Source organism: Phoca vitulina, unplaced genomic scaffold (genome assembly GCF_004348235.1).
Source record: "Phoca vitulina isolate PV1807 unplaced genomic scaffold, GSC_HSeal_1.0 scaffold20, whole genome shotgun sequence".
NCBI lineage: Eukaryota > Metazoa > Chordata > Mammalia > Carnivora > Phocidae > Phoca > Phoca vitulina.
The window spans coordinates 31181068-31203440 of record NW_022589723.1 but is presented as its reverse complement, the minus strand read 5'-3'; the positions used below and the strand labels follow the sequence as shown (position 1 = coordinate 31203440).

General features: G+C 53.3%; 1 protein-coding gene across 1 annotated transcript in view; it reads left to right on the top strand.

The window, feature by feature from the left end:
• The window catches only part of IGDCC4 (immunoglobulin superfamily DCC subclass member 4), a 37839-nt gene that overhangs the window by 6486 nt on the left and 8980 nt on the right, over positions 1-22373 (top strand). The window contains exons 2-13 of the mRNA XM_032417782.1: positions 2844-3188; positions 3853-3994; positions 9597-9733; positions 11084-11224; positions 14476-14631; positions 15431-15844; positions 16371-16535; positions 17079-17216; positions 18103-18273; positions 19287-19523; positions 19676-19777; positions 21719-21902. Coding sequence (XP_032273673.1) covers positions 2844-3188; positions 3853-3994; positions 9597-9733; positions 11084-11224; positions 14476-14631; positions 15431-15844; positions 16371-16535; positions 17079-17216; positions 18103-18273; positions 19287-19523; positions 19676-19777; positions 21719-21902 — 2332 coding nt within the window. The remainder of the gene's footprint in view (positions 1-2843; positions 3189-3852; positions 3995-9596; positions 9734-11083; positions 11225-14475; positions 14632-15430; positions 15845-16370; positions 16536-17078; positions 17217-18102; positions 18274-19286; positions 19524-19675; positions 19778-21718; positions 21903-22373) is intronic.

Genomic DNA, 22373 nt, shown 5'->3' with positions numbered 1-22373 from the left:
CCGCAGCCAGCCGCCCGGCCTCTCTGGCTGCCGGCCTGCCCGCCAGAGCCCAGGCTGCTGACATACCCAGCAGCTGCTCAGGCCCCAACTGTTCACATTGTTTGTTCAGCGCGGCAGGGGATTTTCCAGGCCCCGGACGTGCTCTGGGGGGCAGGGAGGCCGCCGGAGGGCTCAGGGATTCGTGTCGTGTGGGGCTTTTCTCCCCTGAAGTGCAAACTGCTCAGCGGCTAGAACCGGGCAATTGGAAGCCGCTGGGCTGAGAGCCCGGCCTTGCCTTCCCCCTACCCTATGTTTGAATCATAGAATCGAGGGCCTCAGAGGTAGAAGGGACTGGTTGTTAAGAACAGTAATTAACATTGGTACAGTAAAAGAAAAAGAAAAAAATCTTTCATTTAAAAAAAAAAAAACCCACCCCAAACACTTGTACAGTTTATGAAGTGCCTTTAAAGAATGAGCTCCCGTCCCTTGGTTGATGGCGCTGACAGCCATCATCTTGTTTACTCCTCACAGGCTTGGTAGTATCGTCTTCATTTTACAGATGTGGAAAGTAAGGCCCAAAGAGGTTAAGTGGCTTGTCACACAGCTGGTAGGTGGAGCAGCAAGATTGGAAACTAGATCTTCCGCCCCAAGGTCAAATGCTCTTTCCACCACAGCAAACAGCCCCAAGTGATGTGAATGCCACTTTGGTTTCCCCAGTCAGAATGGAGACTGGATGAGGACAAGGCCTGCCTTCTCCCTGCACCCATTAGTAATGCTGAGCCCCGGCGAGCAGTGGGACATGCCAGCAGAGCCTTCCTGACGAATTAAGAAAGGCAGAGGCCCACTTGGGGCCCCCTTGGTCTGTCCGTCCTTCGCACTGTAGGGTCAGAGCCCTGGCTTCTGCCCTGGCCTCCTGATCTCAGCCAGCTAGGACTTCTCTTTGCCGCTCAGTCTTGTTTTTCTTCAGGAGTGCTGAGAAGAGAGCCTGGGGACAGACAGGGATTCTAGGGGGTTCTAAGGGGTTCATAGATATGTCCGGGTTTGGATGAGTATGGCAGAAACCGGGGTACGCATGTTCAGGTGTGGAAGGCTGTGTCTACAGTTTTTATGTGTGTCTAGATGGTGTTCTGTAGGTTTGTTCAGGAATAGGTATGTCCAGGTATGATTATTCACTGAATTGTCCTAACATCATAGATTCTCACACATCACCTGCTACGTTTGAGTAAGACTAAAGTCCAGAAGGAGAAGTGACTGGCCCAAGGCCACACAGCTAGACTGTGACAGAGCCAGGTCCAGAACTGAGGGGCTGCCTGATTCCCAAGCCATTCGGCTTTCTGCATGCCCTCCCATGGCTCTCCGCCCAGAAACCAGCCTCGTAGTAAGGACAGGCCATTGCACTCGCCTCTGTCCTGGGTTCACTCTCAGATGGGCCATTCTGCCTTTAAGCAAAGTGTCAGGCCAGAGGATAAGAAAGGACCTCGGGCCACTGAGCTTGTAGGGGACAGGGAGACAGCAGGCCGACCTTCCAGAAAACACAATTGGGAGAACCAGCCATTTCTTTTTTCTTTTCTTTTTTTTTTTTAAGATTTTATTTATTTATTTGACAGAGAGAGAGATAGCGAGAGAGGGAACACAAGCAGGGAGAAGCAGGCTTCCCACTGAGCAGGGAGCCCGATACAGGGCTCGATCCCAGGACCCTGGGATCATGACCCGAGCCAAAGTCAGACACTTAACAACTGAGCCACCCAGGCGCCCCAGAACCAGCCATTTCTCTATGAATAATGGCTACTGGGCCTTGCTGAAATGTTGGCTGAAATGAGAAGCATTGGCCTTTGTGTGTTTGCGCCTTGACCCTGGGTTGACATTCCCTCCCTCCATTTTTCCCCTACTCTTCCCTCTGTGGCAAGGGCCAGTGTTGGCACTGCAGGCTATGTTGGGGCCCCTGGAGACAGGCTCTGGCTTGCTGTGTGGCCTAGGGGAAATGAACTGAGCGGTAGGAAGGAGTGCTCAGCCCCGCCTGCCACTGGGGCACGAGGGGGTTGGGTGACCATGGTTAAGATGATCTGTAAGGTTCCAGGGAGGGAGGACCTTACTGAGCGCCAATTCTGTGCCAGGCCAGGCACCATGCTGTGCTCCTTTCCTACCCCGCATCTCACAACAGCTCTAGGAGGAAGAAATTCCTGGTCCTTTTTAATTGAGATACAGTTCGCACGCCACAGAATTCACCACTTAAAGTATACACATCAGTGGTTTTGAGTATGCTCACAAGGTTGCACAACCATTACCACTATCTAATTCCAGAACATTCCTATCACCCCAAAAAGAAACCTCATCTCCTTTCACTATTGCTCCTCATTCTTCCCTCTCCCCAGCCCCTGGCAGCCATTAATCTAATTTCTGTCTCTGTGGGTTTGCCTCTTCTGGACATTTCATAGAAATGAGATCATATATAGCATTTTGTGACCGGCTTCTTTCACTTAGCATAAAGTTTTTAAAGTTATTCCACGTAGCCAATATCAGTACTTCATTTCTCTTGATGGCTGAGTAAGATATTTATCCATTCATCAAGTGATGGGCATTTGGGTTGTTTCTCCTTTTTGCCTATTATGAAGGATGTTGCTAGGCACTGTGTTTTTTGGTGGATGAGGAAACTGAGCCCCCAGGGAAGGTGGGCACAGAGAAGAGCGGCAGACTGCCCGAGATCACAGGTGGTAGGGGCAGAGCCAGGATCCAGACTCAGGCCTCTCCACGAGACCTGTTATTCCATGAGTTGCCCCAGCCCCTGGGTGGGGGACTCAGGATCTGGAGGCTGTGGGAGGTGGGAGGAAGCACACTGATGGCCCTGGGGCCTGCCCTCTCTGCAGGGGAGCTGCCGTGGCCCCAGGAGACCACCGTGGAGCTGAGCTGTGGTGCGGGGCCACTGGAAGTGATCCTGGGCCCAGGGCAAGCTGCAGTGCTGGATTGTAGTCTGGGGGCTGCCGGACCCCCCACAAGCACCACGTGGAGCAAGGATGGAGGCGCCCTGCCCGAGCACGACCACCTGCGCCTGCTACCCAACGGCTCCCTGTGGCTGTTCCAGCCGCCAGCACCTGATGGCAGTGACAAGGCAGCCCCCGGGGTCTCAGAGGTCATTGAAGGCAGCTACTCCTGCCTGGCCCACGGCCCCCTTGGAGTGGTGGCCAGCCAGGCTGCAGTGATCAAGCTCGCCAGTAAGTGCCTGCATCGGGGGCTGAGCTGAGACCCAGGAGGCCTGGGGTGTGGGAAGGGGGATCCCCATTAACTCCTTACACACAGGCCTGTCTCTTTCCCTGCCTCTCGTCCCGCTCAGTAGGTCCCTTCCTGGTATGGCTACCTTCTTCCCACCTCTCCTCTTCTTCCTCCTCCTTTTGTTTCCCTTTGAGTTTGAGAGTCTAGGTTGTGCTCTCCTCCGGGAAGCCTGCCAGAAAGGCTTAGTAGAATGTGGGGGCCTGGAGCAGGTGTAGTGCCTGGAGTCAAGCCCCGTCATCCAGCCCACCCCCTCGGGGGTTCTCAGGAGGCACAGATCACCCTGAAATCATTTTAGGCCAGGAGAAATGTCCATCCTCCTGCGGTCTGACCACCATGGTGACGTTAGGCGTGGGGCGCGGCGATTCATTCTGACCCAGCGTCTGACCAGTAATCACCGCTTCTTATCCCCCTGCTGCCTCTTCAACTGTCTCTGTTGGCTGGAATTTGCCCTGCTTGTGTTTCTGTCCACCGCCCCCCCCCCGCGCTTCTGTGCGTGCGCCCGCACGCACACGTGCATGTGTGTATGTGTGTTTCACTGTGTGCGCCCCCTCTCTTTCCCGTGCTCCTCCCCTGTCCCTGCCTGTGTCTCACTGTCCTCACCCCCAGCACTCGCAGGCTTCTCTCTGCACCCGGAGTCTCAGGTGGTGGAGGAGAATGGGACCGCTCGGTTTGAGTGCCACATTGAAGGGCTGCCGGCACCCGTCATTACCTGGGAGAAGGACCAGGTCCCGGTGCCTGAGGAGCCTCGGTGAGTGTCCTGTGCGGGAGTGGGGAGTGGGTCCCAGTGGGCTAGCCACAGAGGGCCCTGGCGTGTGCTCAGGAACCAGGATTCTTAGAGCCACGGTGGCTCCATTTGCCCAAACTGACTTAGGAGCCAACCACGGCCCCGCTGTCCGCTCACGTAGGCCCCCAAGAAAAGTTGGGCAAGCACTTTTGTTCCTTGCAAAGAATGCCACCCACTAAGCTACGGAGCTCAGATAGAGAGTGGTGATAGAGCCCTTCAGACCTTATCTAGTCCAACCACTTGCCTTACTGAGGAGGAGACTGAGAGCCAGAGAGAAGCTATGTTTTGTCCAAGGCCACACAGCGAGTCAGTGGTAGGAAGTTCGTTGTTCGGTTAAGAGCAGAGCCCGGAGGCTGCTGGGAGGCTTTTCTCTCTGCAGGCTTCCTCTGGAGGTGCTACCCTAGACGCAGAACCTCTCTTGTCTCTCAATTCCACCCTGTGGGGTGCAGCACTTGATATAGGTCCTTCCCGTTTTACCCTCCTCCCTCCCCGTAAAGGCAGTGAGTAGGTGGAATGATCCCAGGGAAGAATTTCTGGGGTGAAAGAGAAGCAGAAGCTAGACCCAGGACTTGACCCTTACTGTGGCCTCCTGGGAAGGCCCAGATGTACCTGCAGCACGAGCAGAAGGCACAAGGCTCGTTTGCTCCTCTGGACTCCGAGCTGGTCTCATGACTCGGTTGTCACCCCGTGGATTCTTACATCTTTGGAGATGTGGCTCCAAGGCCTTTCCCAGTCCCCCGCCCCAGTCCTCTGCCTCCATCTCTCTAGCTGTAGTACCAGCTCCCTCGCTCTCGTTCTCTCCTGGTGGAGGTGGGGCTCCGTGGGCTCAGAAACACTGGTTTCCAGGTCTCCCTGCCCTGAGACTAATCTGTCTTGAGTGTGTTGAGTTGTCCCAGCTCCTCTGACTTTTGCCCACATCTAGGTGGGGGGGAAGGTGTAGGAGAAACTTCTGGCTAGAAAAGCCACAGGGCACATCCCTGCAACATTTGTGAGGGAGGAAGAAGGGCAGCAGGTCAAGCTGCTGATTTGGATGATTGCTTCAGCTGTTGCTCCTCGCAGAGGCCTTTCTCACTCAGCTTCATTCCCCCCATCTATAAAATTAAAGGAAAAGAAAAAAATGAAAGGGTTGGATTAGATCATTGTTCTTTGGAGAACATTAGTCACTAAAGGTGCTTCTCGAGAAAAAGTATTCTGTGGTCAAATAACGTCTGGACAGCTGCCTGTAAATCCCCTTCTTGAAGTTGACAAGGCTCTGAGAAGTCCTGTACAGAAGTTAAACTTGTTGAACCAAGCACTTCCTAGACTCATCTGCCCACAGCCCCTCTTGCCACAACCCCGTTAACATCCCATGAATGGGCATTCTAGGAAGCGACCTTGGAAGTGCTGACCCAGCCTTTAACTCCTGTGCCTTGCAAATGCGGGCCCCTTGCTGCTGTCTGGTCAGCGCTTCCTGGGAGTTGCTGAGTGAGAACCAAGGGAGAGCCCACTCCTGGCAGGCCCCAGAGAGAGTAGGAGAGAGCAGAGAAGTCGCCCCGTGTCGAAAGGCATGGTACGCCCCACTTAATGGGAGCTATGTTTTCTCACTTAATCCTTCCCATCATCCTTCAAGGTAGGTATTTCTTATTTTCCATATTTTCCTCTATTTACTTTTAGTTTATATTCCTGGAAGATGCCTTTTTCACATTCACATAAGCAAAACTGAAGAAACAGTCATCACCCATAGAAAGTCTCTGTTAGTTTTGATGTCTAGCCTCTGGAATTTTCCCCTGTATGTTTATAAATAACCTCTTTTAAAATTTGGATTATATTGTACATACTGGGGTTTTTTGTTTGTTTGTCTTAAGTAAACTCCCAGTGTGGGCCTCGAACTCATGACCCCTAGATCAAGAGTCACATGCTCTACCTACTGAACCAGCCAGGTGCCCCCATACTGGGTTTTTTTGTTCAATCAACTTTTTTTCCAAAACAAAAATGGGATTATAAAGCAATTTCTACTTTTTTTTTCACTTAACACATCATGAACATCCTTCCAGGTCTACATACATGGTTATGGCAGATATTATTATCTGGATCGTTAAGTGAGCGAACCGAGGATCAGAGACAGAAGTAACTCGGCCCAGGTCACATAGCTAGGACACGGAGTGTGGGATGCCGGAGGCCTGGCACGAGTGACACGCAAGCCCCTTGTGATTCGGTGGTTGGGGTAGGGAAGCTGCAGGGTCTGAAGAAGTTCATGCTACCGATGGGCTCAGAGGTCAGGCGGGCCAACTGTGGGGCCGAGCAGAGAGGTGACTTCCCGCAAAGTTTCCCGGCAAACAGCAGGGCTCCGTCACCTCCCCACATCTAGTCCAGGCATCCTTCTATGAAGCCACAGGCCTCTCCCAGAAGTCTGGAGCTGCCAGTTCCAGGGCTCTGGGAGTGTTTGCCCCCAAGTCCTCTGAAAAGTGATCCTTAGCTATAAATAAGCCAGGCTCACATGTCCCAGCACATTGTGTGGGGGAAATAAAGAAATGTCTAAAACAGCAACTTGATTATGCCCAAGGTATGTATTTTTACACATGCCCAGATATAGTACATGTACAAATATGCTATTCATAAATGTAGCCCAGTGGTTTGGAGACTGCATGCCTTGTTGGAGGCTCTATGCACGTGCAGTTAATAAACACACTCTGTCAAAGGATAGGTGCATATTTTTGGAACTGCTGGTGAAGAATAGACCCCAAGGCAATTCCCTGGTACTTATACTAATTTCTAATGATAGAGGATAATTTTCCTTCCACGGGAACCAGTAATCAATGAGAGCAATGTTTCCCAAATCCCAAGCATTCACAAACCCCCTTTATAATTTTGGCCGTTCCTGAGCCCTTTATTCAATCACTTACTTAATACACTTCTTTAAATCAGCTCTCTTCTGTAACTTTAACACATACTAAAAAGGAAAATTATCTCACTGCAGTAAAATGGAAAACCAGCAACACTAACCATAAATACAAGGTAGCCCTAAAAATAAATACATAACTGCTGGAATAAAAAAAAAAAATGTGTGTCCGGATCCACTTGAAATCATTTTTGTTATCACCATTCACTCACACTTTGAAAACATGACACCAATGGACCTCAATACTGTGGGCTCCCTAGTCCAGTCTTCAATTTCAATTTATTTATTTATTTATTTTCTTTAAAGATTTTATTTATTCAATTTCAATTTTTTCAAGTGTTCTACTTCCAACCTAATAAATATTCAAAAAAAAATTTTTTAAAACACAACAAATAAGCATTCCCAGTAATCACACTGCAGAGAAAACCTCCCTGAATGATGGGAGCTTTACCACCCATGACTTGTTCTGCCCATATCCTAACATATCACTTATCTAGTTTCCAAACATAGAACTGCTTCATAAACACTGTTTGGTGACTTTTTTCCCGCCACTAACCAATATATCTTGGACATCTTTCCAAGGACAGAACTTCTAAAAACACATTTTAACAAAACAGAAAAGATTTTAGATGAACACTAAAAGGGGTTCCATCCCGCTTCTGTTGGCTGCAGTGATAACACCACATCTGAGGAGAGGTATACCTCTTTTCCTTCCTTCCTTCCGCCCTTCCTTCCTTCCTTCCTTCCTCCTTTCCCACACATAATAAGGAAATGCTCCTTGTCAAATGAGGTATCAGCTCTTGGGTACCTGGAGCACAATTTCCATGGAAAGCCTGGGAAACTTTGGGGTTAGGAAATATGGGTTGCTTTGGTGGGAACCCTGCAGGCAAGGTCAGCTAGCTAGACTGAAAGAGGAAGGGTCTTGGAGGCAGAGCTTATTAGGTGGAGGAGACCTGGATGGAGATGGCGGTCTTGTTTCCCAGATGGGTTCTGCTTGTCCTTCCCCACTTGTCCTGCTCTATCAAATTTTCCTGGCCCAGAATTTTACCTCCCACCACCCTTTGCCTCCATATCCCTTCTCCCCTGCTGGCCCCAGCACTGACGTGGGCAGCTGCTGGAGCTGAGGGTAAGACACTGGGGCAGAGGTGGGTTTGCCTGTGGGATGAGGGAGGGAGTGAAGCAGGTTTATGTTCATTCTCTAAGTCTTTGGGCCACAGCAGGTTTCCAGGCCTGTGGCCAGAATTTCTCCCAACACCCTTGAGCTAGTTCTCCTCTCCTGTGTTTAAATTGTTTCATACCCTGTTTCCCCATGAGCCAAGCGACCTTCATCAAGCACACTACTGCCCCATTCCCTCTCCAGCCTTGGCCTAGCCTATATCCAGGGACCAGCACCATTTGCTCTATTGAGAAACTGGGACTCTCAACTGGGAGCTAACCCTGCAAGGATCACAGGTGGAGGATTCAGGAAGACATCCCCCCTCCCCAACTTGGAGCAGAGGCTACTCCACTTACCACCACCCCAGTGTCCTCTGCAAGGACACAGTTTTGCCTGCATTGCACTGTCTCCCAAACAAGGGCTCCAGACCTTTCTAACCTGAGCCGCTTTCCAACCCTCTAACCAAGAGGGTGGAGGATACCACCTTCATCCATCCTACCTCTCCTAAGTAGTGTGTGTGTTGACTGGGGCTTTCTGGGGGCCCTTCCCTGGGCATTCTTAGCCAGCTGATGGCTGCCGAGACACGCAGGTGGGAAGAACATGGAATTTGGCAGTGAAAGACCTGGGTTCAAGTTTTAACCCTGCTCCGGCTCTGAGTCCCTGGGAAAATAATGCCCTAGTGCTTCTGAACCTTCGTTTTGTCACCAGTAAAATGGAGGTTGCGATGCCCTCTATCTCTTCGGATTATTTTGAGAGTCAGATGATATTGTGTGAATAAAAGGGATTTTTATCAGGGAGGGAGGAAGTAATATAGGCAGGGGGTAAACAAATTCACACTGTATAGAAGGCTGTATAATAAAAAGTAAGTCTCCCACTGTCTACTCCCGGGATCCCCGGTCCCCTCCCCAGGGACCTTCAGTGCAAGCATATAAGTGTGCATATCCCCACACACCGTTCTGCACCAAACACACTTTGGAGAGCGTCCCATTTCTGCACACATGGAGCTGCCTCCTTTTTAACAGCTGCCTAGCATTCCATTGTATGAATGTACCCAAACCGATTTAGCTAGTTCCCACCCTACAGATGGACACTTGGATTTTTTCCAGTCTTCTGCCATTGTCCTCGTGGTGCTGGAGTGAATATCATTAAACAGGTTTTTGTGTCCATGTCTGAGAATATCTGTGGGATAGAGTCCTCGAAGTGGTGTTGCTGGATCAAAAGGCACATGCAGGGTTGATTTTAATATATTACCTGCTTGCCCTTGAAGGAGGGTGTATCGATTGGCATGGCCACCAAGACAGGAGTACCATCCCCCATTCCTTCACCCACATAGGGTGATATTAAACCTTCTGATCTTTGCTAACCTGGTAGGTGAAAATGGTATGTCACAGCTTTAATTTGCATGTTTTATTATGAATGAGGCTTGAAAGTGAGATGCTGGAGGTAGTTCAAGCTGGAGGGGGAGGGGGGCCCAGGACAGCTCCCTGCAGAGCTCCTGCCCACCTCATAGGTGCCCTCTCCCCCTTCCCAAGGCTCATCACTCTCCCCAACGGGGTCCTCCAGATCCTGGACATTCAGGAGAGTGACGCAGGCTCCTACCGCTGTGTGGCCACCAGCTCCGTCAGCCAGCGCTTCAGCCAGGAGGCCCTACTCAGCGTGGCCCGCAGAGGTAAGGGGGCAGGCTGGGCGGGGGAACCCTGGGGGGTTTCTGGCATCAGCCACCTCAGAGCTGGTAGGCGCCTCATGAAGTCCAAGCTCTGCCTTCAAATTGCCATTGGGCAGGTGTGGCGGGGTAGCCCAGAGAAGGCCGTACCACCCAGGAAGTCAGAGATAGAACGGGCTGGAACCCCAGACTCCAGGCTCCCAGTCCAGGGCTGTCTTCCTACAGAGGCTCTGTGCTCCCTAAGGTTGGGTGGGGCATCCCGGGCTAGGGACAAAGGTGAGGGAGAGGGGAGGGGAGGCATCTGAAGAGGGGTGTCAGGAAGCCCTGGTCCCTGCCCTTCTGGGCATTAGCAGATTCACCCCTTGCTGCTGGCTGGACGCTGCAAATCCCGATCCCTGCAGTCTGGTGCTCCTGTCCTCTCCATTTCTCTGAAAAGCTCCCGTCCCAGTGTGATGCGGTAGGAAGGGCACACACAGGCTTTGGGGTCGGAAAGACCTGGTTTGAATCCTGGCCTCTCTACTTACCATCTGTGTGACCCTGGGCTGTTATCAAATGTCTAGCTCGGGGGGGGTTGTGGAAATAACTGAGATAAGAGTGGAAAGAGCCCGGCACCTAGCAGGTGCTCAACCGATCTTAGTGCAGACCTCCTCCAAGGGCCTCTCACTTGCCTTCCTCTACCTTGGCATCTCCTCCCAACCCTGCCCTTCTGCACATCTCTTCCCATCCCCCTCCCCATCCCTCCCACCTCCACGCTACCCTACTTGCCTGTGGTTTAGCTGGTAGGCAGGTCTTGGAGTCTGGTTCAGTCTCTCTCCTGTACCCTGGAGTCTCTGCCTCCACCTGCTGGGCGTACCAGGTATTCCCCATGCTGACCCAGGGGCCAGGGTCACAGGGAGAACTTGGCAGGGAATCAGTGCTCAGGGAGCTGCCAAGCTGGCAGAAACTCGAGCCTACCTCCTACTTCTCCCACAGGGGAACCCAGAGCCCTTTGGAGAAGGGACTTGCCTAAGGTCACACTGCGTTAATGATGGTGCTGGAACCAGAAACTATGACTGTTGACTCCAATTCCAGGCTCCAAGTCTACTAGTGACCCTGATGGGTGGGCTCCGTTTGGCAGGGAAGAATGAGGGTGGTGTGCCAGAGGCCAGGTTATTCCTCTCCTGGCTCCAAGAGAAAGAGCTCTGAGTTCCGGTCCCAGCTCTGCCGAGCTATGCAGCTGCTTTCCCCACCCGTGTGATCAAACCCTGGTTGTTCCCTGCCTCACCTGCCCCACCAGGTGACTGTGAGCATCAGGTGAGGGACTGCACGTAAAGACACCTCATGGTAAAGCTGCTTGCTGGCCTTCCCTCTCACCAGGGTCCCTGGCATCCACCAGGGGGCAAGACGTGGTCATTGTGGCAGCCCCGGAGAACACCACCGTGGTTTCTGGCCAGAGTGTGGTGATGGAATGCGTGGCCTCCGCTGACCCCACCCCTTTCGTGTCCTGGGTCCGACAGGGTAAGTGGAGGGAAGGGACCCGAAGGCATGGGAAAGGAGGGTGTGGCATCTCATGTGTCCCCAAGTTGGGAAGTTATAAGGGTGACCGCTCCATGTGGTGGGAGCTCCTCTCCCAGGGTTGAGTGTGGGTGGGCAGACTTAGGCATCAATCTGTGTAGTATGTTCCCTTTACGAAGCACTTTGTGTCTGCCACTCACGAAAGTGTCACTGAGACCTTATTTAGGGTGGGCTCAACAGTGTCGCAAGTGAGTGTGTGAGAACTAGAGTCAGGTGAAACCAGGCGCCCGCCGCTCGTCTGCAAAGCTGCCCCCCGCCCACTCAGATTGCCGCTGCCTTGTGTGCTGGGCTCCGTGCTGGGCACAGGTGAGAGAATCAGGGACCCTGCCCTCTGAGCTCATGGTCTGGGTGAGGGCGATAAAACACATACCCAAGAAGAGACGTTTGACGGCATCAGGCACCAAGCGCTAAGTGCCAGGGGGACTGAGTCCCAGCAGATGCTATCAGGGTTGGGAGGCCTAGCCACACATCACTGCCGCCTACCGAGAGCTCAGCCCGCCCTCCTGCCAAAGCCTGGAGGGGCCCTCTGAAGGGGTAGGGGCGAGGGCTCTTATTCCCAGTGGACAGATGAGGAAACGGAGGCTCAGAGAGCCAAGACCCAAACTTTAGAGCCTCTTCTCTTTCTGGAACACCACTTCCTACAGTCCTATATGGAAGAAAAGCAAGGATTTTTTTTTTAAGATTTTATTTATTTGTCAGAGAGTGAGCACAAGCAGGGGGAGCGGCGGGCAGAGGGAGAGGGAGAAGCAGGTTCCCCACTAGCAGGGAGCCCAACTCAGGACTCGATCCCAGGACCCTGGGATCATGACCTGAGCCGAAGGCAGACACTTAACCGACTGAGCCACCCAGGTGCCCCGCGAGGATTTTTTTTTTTTTTAAGATTTTATGTATTTATTTTAGAGAGAGAGAGTGCATGGGGGGGTACACACAAAGGGGAGGCAGAGCAGAGGGGGAGGGAGAGGGATAAGCAGACTCCACACTGAGCGTGGAGCCTGATGTGGGGCTTGATCCCACGACCCCCGAGATCATGACCTGGGCCGAAATTAAGAGTCAGACAACCGACTGAGCCACCCAGGTGCCCCAGCAAGGATTATATTTGTTTCCGTTTGTCAATGAGAAGTGACTTGTCCCAAGGTGAGGTAGAAGTAAGTCCTAAACCCCGCTTTTTTTACCTTTCTTCTCTGATTCAGTCTATTATCCTATACTGCTTCCTTTTCGTAAGTTTTTATCTCACATTCAAGAGTATGTAATGAATACACAGAGTTTAAAGAAAAATAATCTGAACAACTATGTACCTCCCACTGAGCTGAGGAGATAGAACAGTGCTGGTGTCTTTGGGCCTCCCCGACCTGCACACCTCATTGGACCTGTGACACTTGCCTAGTTAGGGGGATCCTGGCTCCAGCAGGACCCTTATACTATAATCAAGATAGGCCTGTGGTGTTGCCCAGAAGTTCTAATATCAATGTTTCTCAAATCCTGACCTTGCATCACGATGACCCAGGGAGCTTGTTAAAACTGCAGACTCCCTGCCTTCATGCCTGGACAGTTGTGACCCAGGAATCTTAAACTGCCCTAGGTCCTTGCTACTGAAAGCGTGCTCTTTGGACCCACCACCTCCACCTAGTTAGAAATGCAGAATCTGGGCTTGCCCTAGGCCTCTGCATCTTAACAAGGTCCCCTGAGATTCTGTGATTCGAGTGCACAGTGAGGATTTAAGAATTGTTGTCCCAGAGAATCCTGACACGGGTGGTCCTGGGAACTCCCTTGCAGAAAGTCTGCTAATAGCACTCCTGGACAGAGACTGGGAAGAGGAAGGCTGGAAAAGGACTTTGTTCCTGACACCCGTCACTGTTCCTTTTCTAGAAACTTCATGAAGTCAGGGAAGGGACATGGCTATTTGTTTTGTTTTCTTCTGATTACAAAGGTTGTGTGTGTTCATTGTGGAAAACTGGGGAAAAGCAGAAACAAAACATTCCACCACTCAAAGAGGTTAAAATAGTTAACATACAAGTGTATTTTCTTCCAGTTTTTTTTTTCGATGCACATGTACATTTTCCCCCGAAATTGGGAGCATGCTATATTTACAGTTACAAGTCTTACTTTAATTCAACAGTATGTCATAACCATTTCCCCATCTCTAAAACTTTTCAAAAAGTAATTTTAATGACTATATTCCATCATTTGAATATAACCATAATGCAATTTGCCAGTCCTTTCCCATTGCCCACTTGTTATGTAACACTGCAGTGATCAGCCCTGTTAATATCTCCCCAGTACAGGGGCCCACAAATGGGATCCCTGGGTCAAAGTCAAGGTGGAGCCCCTCTCAGCATTTACCCTTTCTCTGGCAGCTTATCCTTTTTAAAAACTTTCCCAGTTTGATAGGTGAGAATTAACATCTGTGTTTTGGTGTGCATTTCTCTGCTTATGTGAAGTTGAACACTTTTTTTGGTGTTTCTTGGCCATTTGCATTTCTCCTCTGGATTTTCTGTTCGTGTTCAGAAAGCAGGGGCTTTTAAATTGGTTCTCAGGGGCGCCTGGGTGGCTCAGTCGGTTCAGCGTCTGCCTTCTGCTCCCGTCATGATCCTGGGGTCTTGGGATCGAGCTGGTGTGGTGCTCCCTGCTCAGCGGGGAGCCTGCTTCTCCCTCTCCCCACTGCTTGTGCTCTCTCACTATCTCTCTCTCTCAAATAAATAAATAAAATCTTTTTTTTAAAAAAAATGGTTCTCATTTCAGATTCAAGATAAAAAGTCTTGCATATATTCAAATCTTTGGTTCTGGTCAGACCTTTCCATCCATGTCTTCATCACAGTATTGGGATAACACCATACAGGAGGAGCGTGTCCTCCTTGAGAGAAATGGATTTAATAATAATGGTAATAGTAATAACTGACGAATGTACTGAGCACCTGTTAGGTACCTGCAGTGTGCCTGGCCTTCTCACAAACCTCATGTGTCCCACCCTCACAGCATCCTTCCAGCTAGGGACAATCCTCTCCCCATTTTACAGACGGAGACAGGAGGGCTCAGAGGGGGTCACGCCTCTAGCAAGTGGAGGAACTGAGATTCAAACAAGGGACTGTTGTGTTCCCTTAACCGGGTGTGGAGGGCCTCCCCACCCCGGATCCAGGGAGTAGATGGAGGGGCAGTCCTTGGTGCCCTCCTCCAGCAATCTTCATCTCCTCCCCCAGATGGGAAACCCATCTCCACCGACGTCATCGTCCTGGGCCGCACCAACCTACTCATCAGCAGCGCGCAGCCCCGGCACTCGGGCGTCTACGTGTGCCGCGCTAACAAGCCCCGCACGCGCGACTTCGCCACGGCCGCCGCTGAGCTCCGCGTGCTGGGTGAGGCGGGGTGGGGGACCGGGCAGTAGTGCGGAGGGTGGGGACCGGAGTGGGGCGGTCAGCTAGGGCCAGCGAAGTTGGGGACCGGGGAATGGGCAAGTGGGTGTGTCAGAAGGACCGACGGGCCATCCTGGAGGATAAAAAGGCTGGAGCTAGGGGGCCGGCACTCAGGGGAGGAGTCCTTCGTTAGGGTGGGTACTGGAGGGGACAGGCTAGAGGACTGGAGGCGGGGGAGTGGGGGAAAGAGATTGGAGGATGGGGTGGGGGAAGTTGAGGCAGGGAGAGAAGGAGAGGGGTGATCAGAGCATGGCTTGGGTGTTTGGGGGCTGGTGAGGGGAGGTCTGAGTGGGACCTAGGTCATGGGGGGAGGGGTAGGACTGAGGGTTAGGGGAGACGGTGGCGTGGCCTGAGTGACAGGAAACACTGGGGGACGGGGTTGCTCAGGGCTGGGATAACTGTGGAGAGAGGTGAGTCTCCCAGGTGTGGGGGACACTGGCAAGGAGGGGAGAAGGAGGTTACGGTACCCGAGGGAGTGGGGTGAGGCCCAAGAGGAGCTGGGGTACTTAGGGGAGGCTCAGGAGGCCTGGGGACAATTCGGGGCGAGGAGGAGAACGGCCAGCGTGGGGCTGGGGTGAACCGGGGAGGAGCAGAGGTAGAGCGGCGCCGCCCGCCAGGATTTGGGGGCGGGGTGACTCAGGGAGCGAGTGGAGGGCCCGCGGGAGCCGGCCGGAGCATCCGGGGGGCGGCAGAGCCCCTCGCGGCCGGAGCGCGCCGTCAGCGTCCCCCTCCCCGCCCCCAGCGGCCCCGGCCATCTCGCAGGCGCCCGAGGCGCTGTCGCGGACGCGGGCGAGCACCGCGCGCTTCGTGTGCCGCGCGGCAGGGGAGCCGCGGCCGGCGCTGCGCTGGCTGCACGACGGGGCGCCGCTGCGGCCCAACGGGCGCGTCAAGGTGCAGGGCGGCGGCGGCAGCCTGGTCATCACGCAGATCGGCCTGCAGGACGCCGGCTACTACCAGTGCGTGGCCGAGAACAGCGCGGGCACCGCGTGCGCCGCCGCGCCCCTGGCCGTAGTGGTGCGCGAGGGGCTGCCCAGCGCCCCCACGAGGGTCACGGCCACGCCGCTGAGCAGTTCTGCGGTGCTCGTGGCGTGGGAGCGGCCCGAGCTGCACAGCGAGCAGATCATCGGCTTCTCCCTCCACTACCAGAAGGCACGGGGTACGTCCGCTGGGGACCCGCGCGGGGGCGCCCCGAGGGGGACACAGGTTAGATGACGGAAGGGTTGCTGCGTGGGTGGGTACCTTTGGGATAGGATGAGATGGGGTGGGAGCCCACGGGAGAAGACCCGCGTGGACATGGGCTAAGCCATAGTCTTCGATGCCGTGCTGGAGGGGTTAACGTGTGTGGCCCATTTCCCCCTCTTCCAGTCTGTTATGATAAGGAAGAGGATGCTTTTCCTCCCAGGGAAAATGCCTAGGCATTCCTGGAGCTGGTTGATTAACTGCAGCAGGAGTCACTTCAGTTAGACACCAGAAAGAACTTCCTAACTGGTGGAGGAATTAATACAGTGAGACTAGAAGCGGGGGAAGTCTTACTCTCCAGCTCAGATGATCTGATGATTTAGTTATACCCAGACCATTCCAGAGGCTGGGACAATATGAAAGATCCCTAGGTAGCCTCCAGCTGGCAGACCTTTGGGGGTGGCTCTGTGACAGTACCTTTGTCCTCTGTGTCACCGCCCCAGGCATGGACAATGTGGAATACCAGTTTGCAGTGAACAATGACACCACAGAGCTGCAGGTTCGGGACCTGGAACCCAACACCGATTATGAGTTCTACGTGGTGGCCTACTCCCAGCTGGGGGCCAGCCGCACCTCTACCCCAGCGCTGGTCCACACACTGGATGATGGTAGGGCCTCTAAACCTGCAATGGGCACCTTGGGTTCCAGAGAATTCCCTGGGGATGGTAGCTCGCTTCTTTTTACTAGTGTATGCCAAGGCACTCTTATCTGCCTCATGTCATCTTCTGTGCCCTGTAAGGAGGTGGGTGAGGGTTCTTCCCAGCTTATAGTTTGGGAAACTGAGGCCCAGAAAATGAGAGTGACTTGCCCAAGGTCAGTAGTACAGCTGGGACTTGAGTCCAGGTCTTGATTCCATGTGTTATATGGCCCTTCTCAATATCCATGTACCATCCAGTCAGGCAGGGGCCGGTGACATGAACCCATTGGATGTGGAAGATTGTGCCCCAAACCTTTTTCTGGCTTTGGGGTGGGAAGAATATCCCCTCATCTCCAGTTTGGGGCTCCCCTGAGAGGCTCCCTTTCCTCCCTCAGATCCTGGTCCTGGGCCTACTTCTGACTTGCTGTGTGACCTGGGCAAGTCTCTGACCGCTCCTGGGCCTCACCTTCCACGTCGGTGGAGCAGAGCTCACCCTGATGTTCTTCTGTCTCAGTCCCCAGTGCAGCGCCCCAGCTCTCCCTGTCCAGCCCCAACCCTTTGGACATCAGGGTGGCGTGGCTGCCCCTGCCTCCCAGCATGAGCAATGGGCAGGTGGTGAAGTACAAGATAGAGTACGGTTTGGGAAAGGAAGGTGAGTGGGGGCAGGGTGAGGGCTCCACCTGGCTGGGAATTGTTGATATGAAGTGCTGGCCAGAGCAGCTGAGGATCCAAGCAGAAGTGGGGGGGAGGGAAGTCTGAGGAACTGAGCCAGAGCCATGGAGTAGGGAAATAGGACCCTGGACAAGAGGAGTGTGGTCTGAATGTAGGGAAAGGCAAAGAGGCAAAGCTTAAGACAGAGGGAGACCTGGATTCTAGCCCCACCCCCTGTATAGCTATAGTGGATAATGCTGTTAGGTCCCTGCCTCGGCTTCCCCATCTGTGAAACGAGGCAGGTAGCCTAGGTAATCCCTGGGGTCCCTTCCAACTTAAAAAGCAGATGAGGGATAGGGCAGTGGAGGGCGTGCCTGCGGGTTTGGGGAAACAGAGCATCGGGGAGGGCGTGTTAGGGCAGATGTAAGTGATCAAGGGGAGAGGATATGAAAGGGATAAAGAGTTAGGGGAAGACAAGGGGCTGGGGGTGAGGGTGAGAGTGAAGAATGAGGGAAGGGTGAGGAAGGGGGCTTGGGCTCCAGAAGGCAGGCCGTGCCTGATGGCCTTCAGAGACAAGCCCTTGCACCTGCACCCTAGTGTGTGTGTAAGGGGATGGTCACTGACAGCTCATGGGGAAGTGCGGAGTCTGCCATGGTTCTCTCCACTCTGAGCTGAGGGTGATGACCGGCGTCAGCCCAGGCCGGAGGCCCAGGAGTCAGCTCTGGAGCCGTGGAGTCCGTCCAGGCACTGAGGGATCCGTGCCGAGAGGGCCTCAGGCTCTCATGGGCACTGAGGAACCAGGATCTGGGGTGGACGAGCTGGTAGGGGAGTTTAGGGGTCATGGTCCTCAGGTCGCCGCCCTGCAGCCATGTGTTCTGTCCCAGCAGATCAGGTTTTCTCCACCGAGGTGCCTGGGAATGAGACACAGTTTACGCTGAGTGCGCTTCAGCCCAACAAGGTGTATAGAGTACGGATTTCGGCCGGCACCGGGGCTGGCTACGGGACCCCCTCCCAGTGGATGCAGCACCGGACGCCCAGTCTGCACAACCAGAGCCACGGTATGGGGTCTGAGGGGAGAGGAAGGATGGGGTATGTGACCCTGTGGGTGTATGTGTGCCTTTAGAATGCAGGCCCAAGCACCCTCTCCACCAGAGACCCTCCATGGCTCCCCTGCTTGATGGGCAAGGGAGGCCAGGTGTTAGAGGCGAACGGCTGGCCTTTACAAACAAACCTGGGCTCCAGGGTCCCTTCTATCTGCTGCGTGACCTTGAACAAACCATTCACAACTCTGAGGCTTCACTTACTGCCGCAGGTGGCGTGAGGACTACTAATGCATTGTAAACGAGTGTTTAGTACGCAATAAGAACTTGGCAGATAGTAGCTGCTTCCAGATTAGGATTGTTGGTTTTGTCAAGAGGCCCAGTAAGAGAATGATTACGTACAGACAGACCCTCTCGCACGCATACTATCCGTATGACCTTGGACAAGTTACTCAACTTCTCAGTTTTCTCCTTTGTAAAATGGAGACAATAGTATTTTTGTCATTTTATGGGGTTGTGAGAATAAAGTTAAAATACACGTATAAGGAGCTTAGAACAGTGTCTGACACATAGTAAGGCCCCAGTCTTGGGCTCCAAGTAGGCTCCCCACACCAGTGGCTCCTTCCCTCCTTCCCGGCCTCAGCAGCCGCGGTGACCCCCTAGCCTGTCAGTACCCATGCATTCCTTCCTTCAGAAGAATTACAGGGCCTGACGCTGTGCCAGGTACCATCAGTCCTGCCCCAGAGGGGCTCCTTGCTGACCCCTTTGCAAATGCCCAGGAGACATCCCTGCATTCTCAGCACTCTGGGTGTGTAGAACAGTGAGTTCCCCTCTAGACTGAGCCCAGACCCGGCGCGGGGGGTGCGGGCTGCGTGCCAGCGTGTTGGGCGGAGGCTAGCAAGGCTCCCACTCAGTGCTGGCTTCCTGCTTTTGGCTTCCTCCTGCCTCGTCCCCCTCCCCCATCCCTGGCTTCCTTCTCCTCATTCCCCTTTCTCTCACTCCTTCTTCCCATCCTGCTCCTCTGCCCCCAGTCCCTTTTGCCCCTGCAGAGTTGAAGGTCCGGGCAAGGATGGAGTCCCTGGTGGTGTCATGGCAGCCGCCCCCTCACCCCGCCCAGATCTCTGGCTACAAACTGTACTGGCGGGAGGTGGGGGCCGAGGAGGAGGCCGATGGCAAGAGTCCCCCAGGGGGCCACAGAGACCAGGCTTGGGACGTGGGGCCTGTCCGGCTCAAGAAGAAAGTGAAGCAGTATGAGTTGACCCAGCTAGGTGAGGAGGGCTGCGGGAGGGAGCAAGACAGACATAGCCTCGGTGGGGAACTGGGCAAGCTGGGCACGGGAGTTGGGAATGGAATGCTCTCTGGGGATGAAAGAGTGGCCTCAGGGGTCCCTCTAGCCAGTGACCCCCATGACCTTCCCCAGCCCCTGGCCGGCTGTACGAGGTGAAGCTTGTGGCATTCAACAAACATGAGGACGGCTACGCAGCAGTGTGGAAGGGCAAGACAGAAAAGGCTCCCACACCAGGTGAGGGGGCTGGGGAAGGAGAGGGAGGAGGGCTCCGTCGAGGGGTCTGTGTGCCACTTCCTTTCCCTTTCCTCTGGGCCAGCCCTGGTGGTCAGGCCATCCGGTAGCCTTGGCCACCCCCAGACCCATTCTCTTAGGCTCAAAGGTCCTCTTCTAGCCCCAGACAGCCTCTGTTGCAGAGAGAAACTTCAGTTGGTGTACTGTCTTTCAGGCCAGCTACCGGATTTTCATTACCCATGAGCAGTGCTGATCTGGAAGGTTTGGACAGAGAGAAACCCCATAGTTGATCAGTGACTCCTGACCCTGTTTGATCTTTAAACATTTTTTAGAACACATCCACCTACAACATACTGTCTATCAGATTGTCCCTCCACGCTGGGCAGGGAGAATGTCCCTATGTGGCCCATCAGGAAGCGGAGGCTCAGAGAAGTAAAGGGACTTGCCCAAGGTCACACAGAGCCTAAACTAGAACCGGGACTCCTGGCTGCCCAACAAAAGTCTGTCCACGGTAGTACACTGTCCCATGGCTCTGGGTGGGCCACCCTGCTTGCCCATCATGACACCCCCCTTGCCCCTGACTTCCCAGGCTGATTTTCAACCATGTGTTTTATCGAAGGGAGCACTCAACCCAGAGCCAAGAAACCTGGGTTCAAACTCCAGTTTGTTCATTCAGCAAATCTTTTTTACTGTCTACTACCCTGTTCTGGAAATATAGTGATGAACAATACAGATAAGGTACCCACTGTCATGGAGTTTGTTTTATTTTATATTTATGTAATAAACACATCATCCTATAGCACTCACTGTACAGGTCTTAGCTCAGGCTGCTTTAACAAAAATACCCTAGTTTGGGTGGCTGAAACAACCATTGCTTTCTACAGTCCCGGAGGAAGTCCAAGATCAAGGCACCAGCAGACTCAGTGTCTGGTGAGGGCCCACCTCCTGGTTCATAGACCATAAGCCATGTTTTCATGGGGTCCTCACATGGCAGAAGGGGGGCTGGAGAGCTCTCTGGGGGCTCTCCCATAAGGGCACAGTTACAGACTGACAGTTTGTGCCCTTCCCCCGCCCCCCAATTCATACATTGAAACTCCACCCTCCAGTACGATGTATAAGGAAGTAAATAAGGTTAGATGAGATCAGGAGGGTGGGGCCCTTATGAAGAGGATTGGTGCCCTTTTACAAGTCACAAGAGAGCTCACTTCCTCTCTCTGCTCTCCTCCATAAGATCATATAATGAGGGGTTGGCAGCCTATAACCCACACGTGGGCTCTTACCAGAACTTGAGCATGCTGGCACCCTGGTCTCAGATTCAAGCTTCCAGAACCGTGAGAAATGAATTTCTGTTGTTTGTAAGCCACCCAGTCTGTGGTACTCTGCTATAGTGGCCCGGATGGACAAAGATAGGCACTAATCCCGTTCATGACGGCCCCCCATGTGTTCAAATTTCAGCATGTGAATTTGGGGGGGACACAAACATTCAGTCCATAGCAATATGCCAGACACTTTTCTGTATACATAACAAATATTAATTGAATGCTTATAACAACACCATGAAGGAGGGACTGTTCTCAGCCCCACTGACAGAATAGGGAATGGAGGCATAGAGAGGTTAAGTAGCTTCTCCCAGGTCACACAGCTAGTACGCGGCAGAGCTAGAATTGGAACCAGGACCACCTGGCTCCAAAATCTGTGCTTTTAATTGCCATAATTTGCTGCCTCTCTCTAGTACAGTCTGCTCTAGGTATGGCCTTGGCAAAAATCACTGAAATTCTTGGGAGCCTCAGTTTCCTCAGCTGTGAGGGGGGAATGATGCTACCCAACTCCACAGGACCAGAAGACAGAGGGTGAAAAAAAAATACCTTGGAATCGCGAACCACTACCTGTATTTTGGTATGAGTGTCCTCCCTCCTTTCCCCACACTCTGTTTTCACCTTCCAGACTTGCCCATCCAGAGGGGACCACCCTTGCCCCCTGCCCACGTCCATGCGGAATCAAACAGCTCCACTTCCATTTGGCTTCGGTGGAAAAAGCCAGACTTCACCACAGTCAAGATTGTCAACTACACTGTGCGCTTCAGCCCCTGGGGGCTCAGGAACGCCTCCCTGGTCACCTATTACACCAGGTGGGGAAGCCAGCCGATGCTGCCACGGGGACGGAAGGCAGCAGATGGTGATGAGGGGAGGGACCCCGGGCATTCAGGAGCCTTTCCTGGCTCGCGTGTTGCACTGGGGCACCCTGAGGGTCTGCTGGTGCCAGGTGGAAGAGGGGAGTCCATCCTATCCCATCCCCTCCCAACAGAGCCTCGCACTCAACCACAGGGAACGTGATGCAGGACAGACCCATTTCTCCAACCTCAGAGGCCTCCTGACATGAGGGGGAGGAGACAGCCCTGATGCCGTCCTGAGAGGGCCCCCAGTCAGATGGGGAGGCAGAGCCCCAGAGGAGCTGCTGGTTAGGCAGAGGAAAAATTGCATAAAAATATCATTGAAGACACAAGCAAATAAAACAGATAGAATAAAGTGGGAAGACATAATAGCTGTGTACAGCTGCAGCTAAAGTACCATTAAGTCAAGGAAAAGATGCATCAGAGATG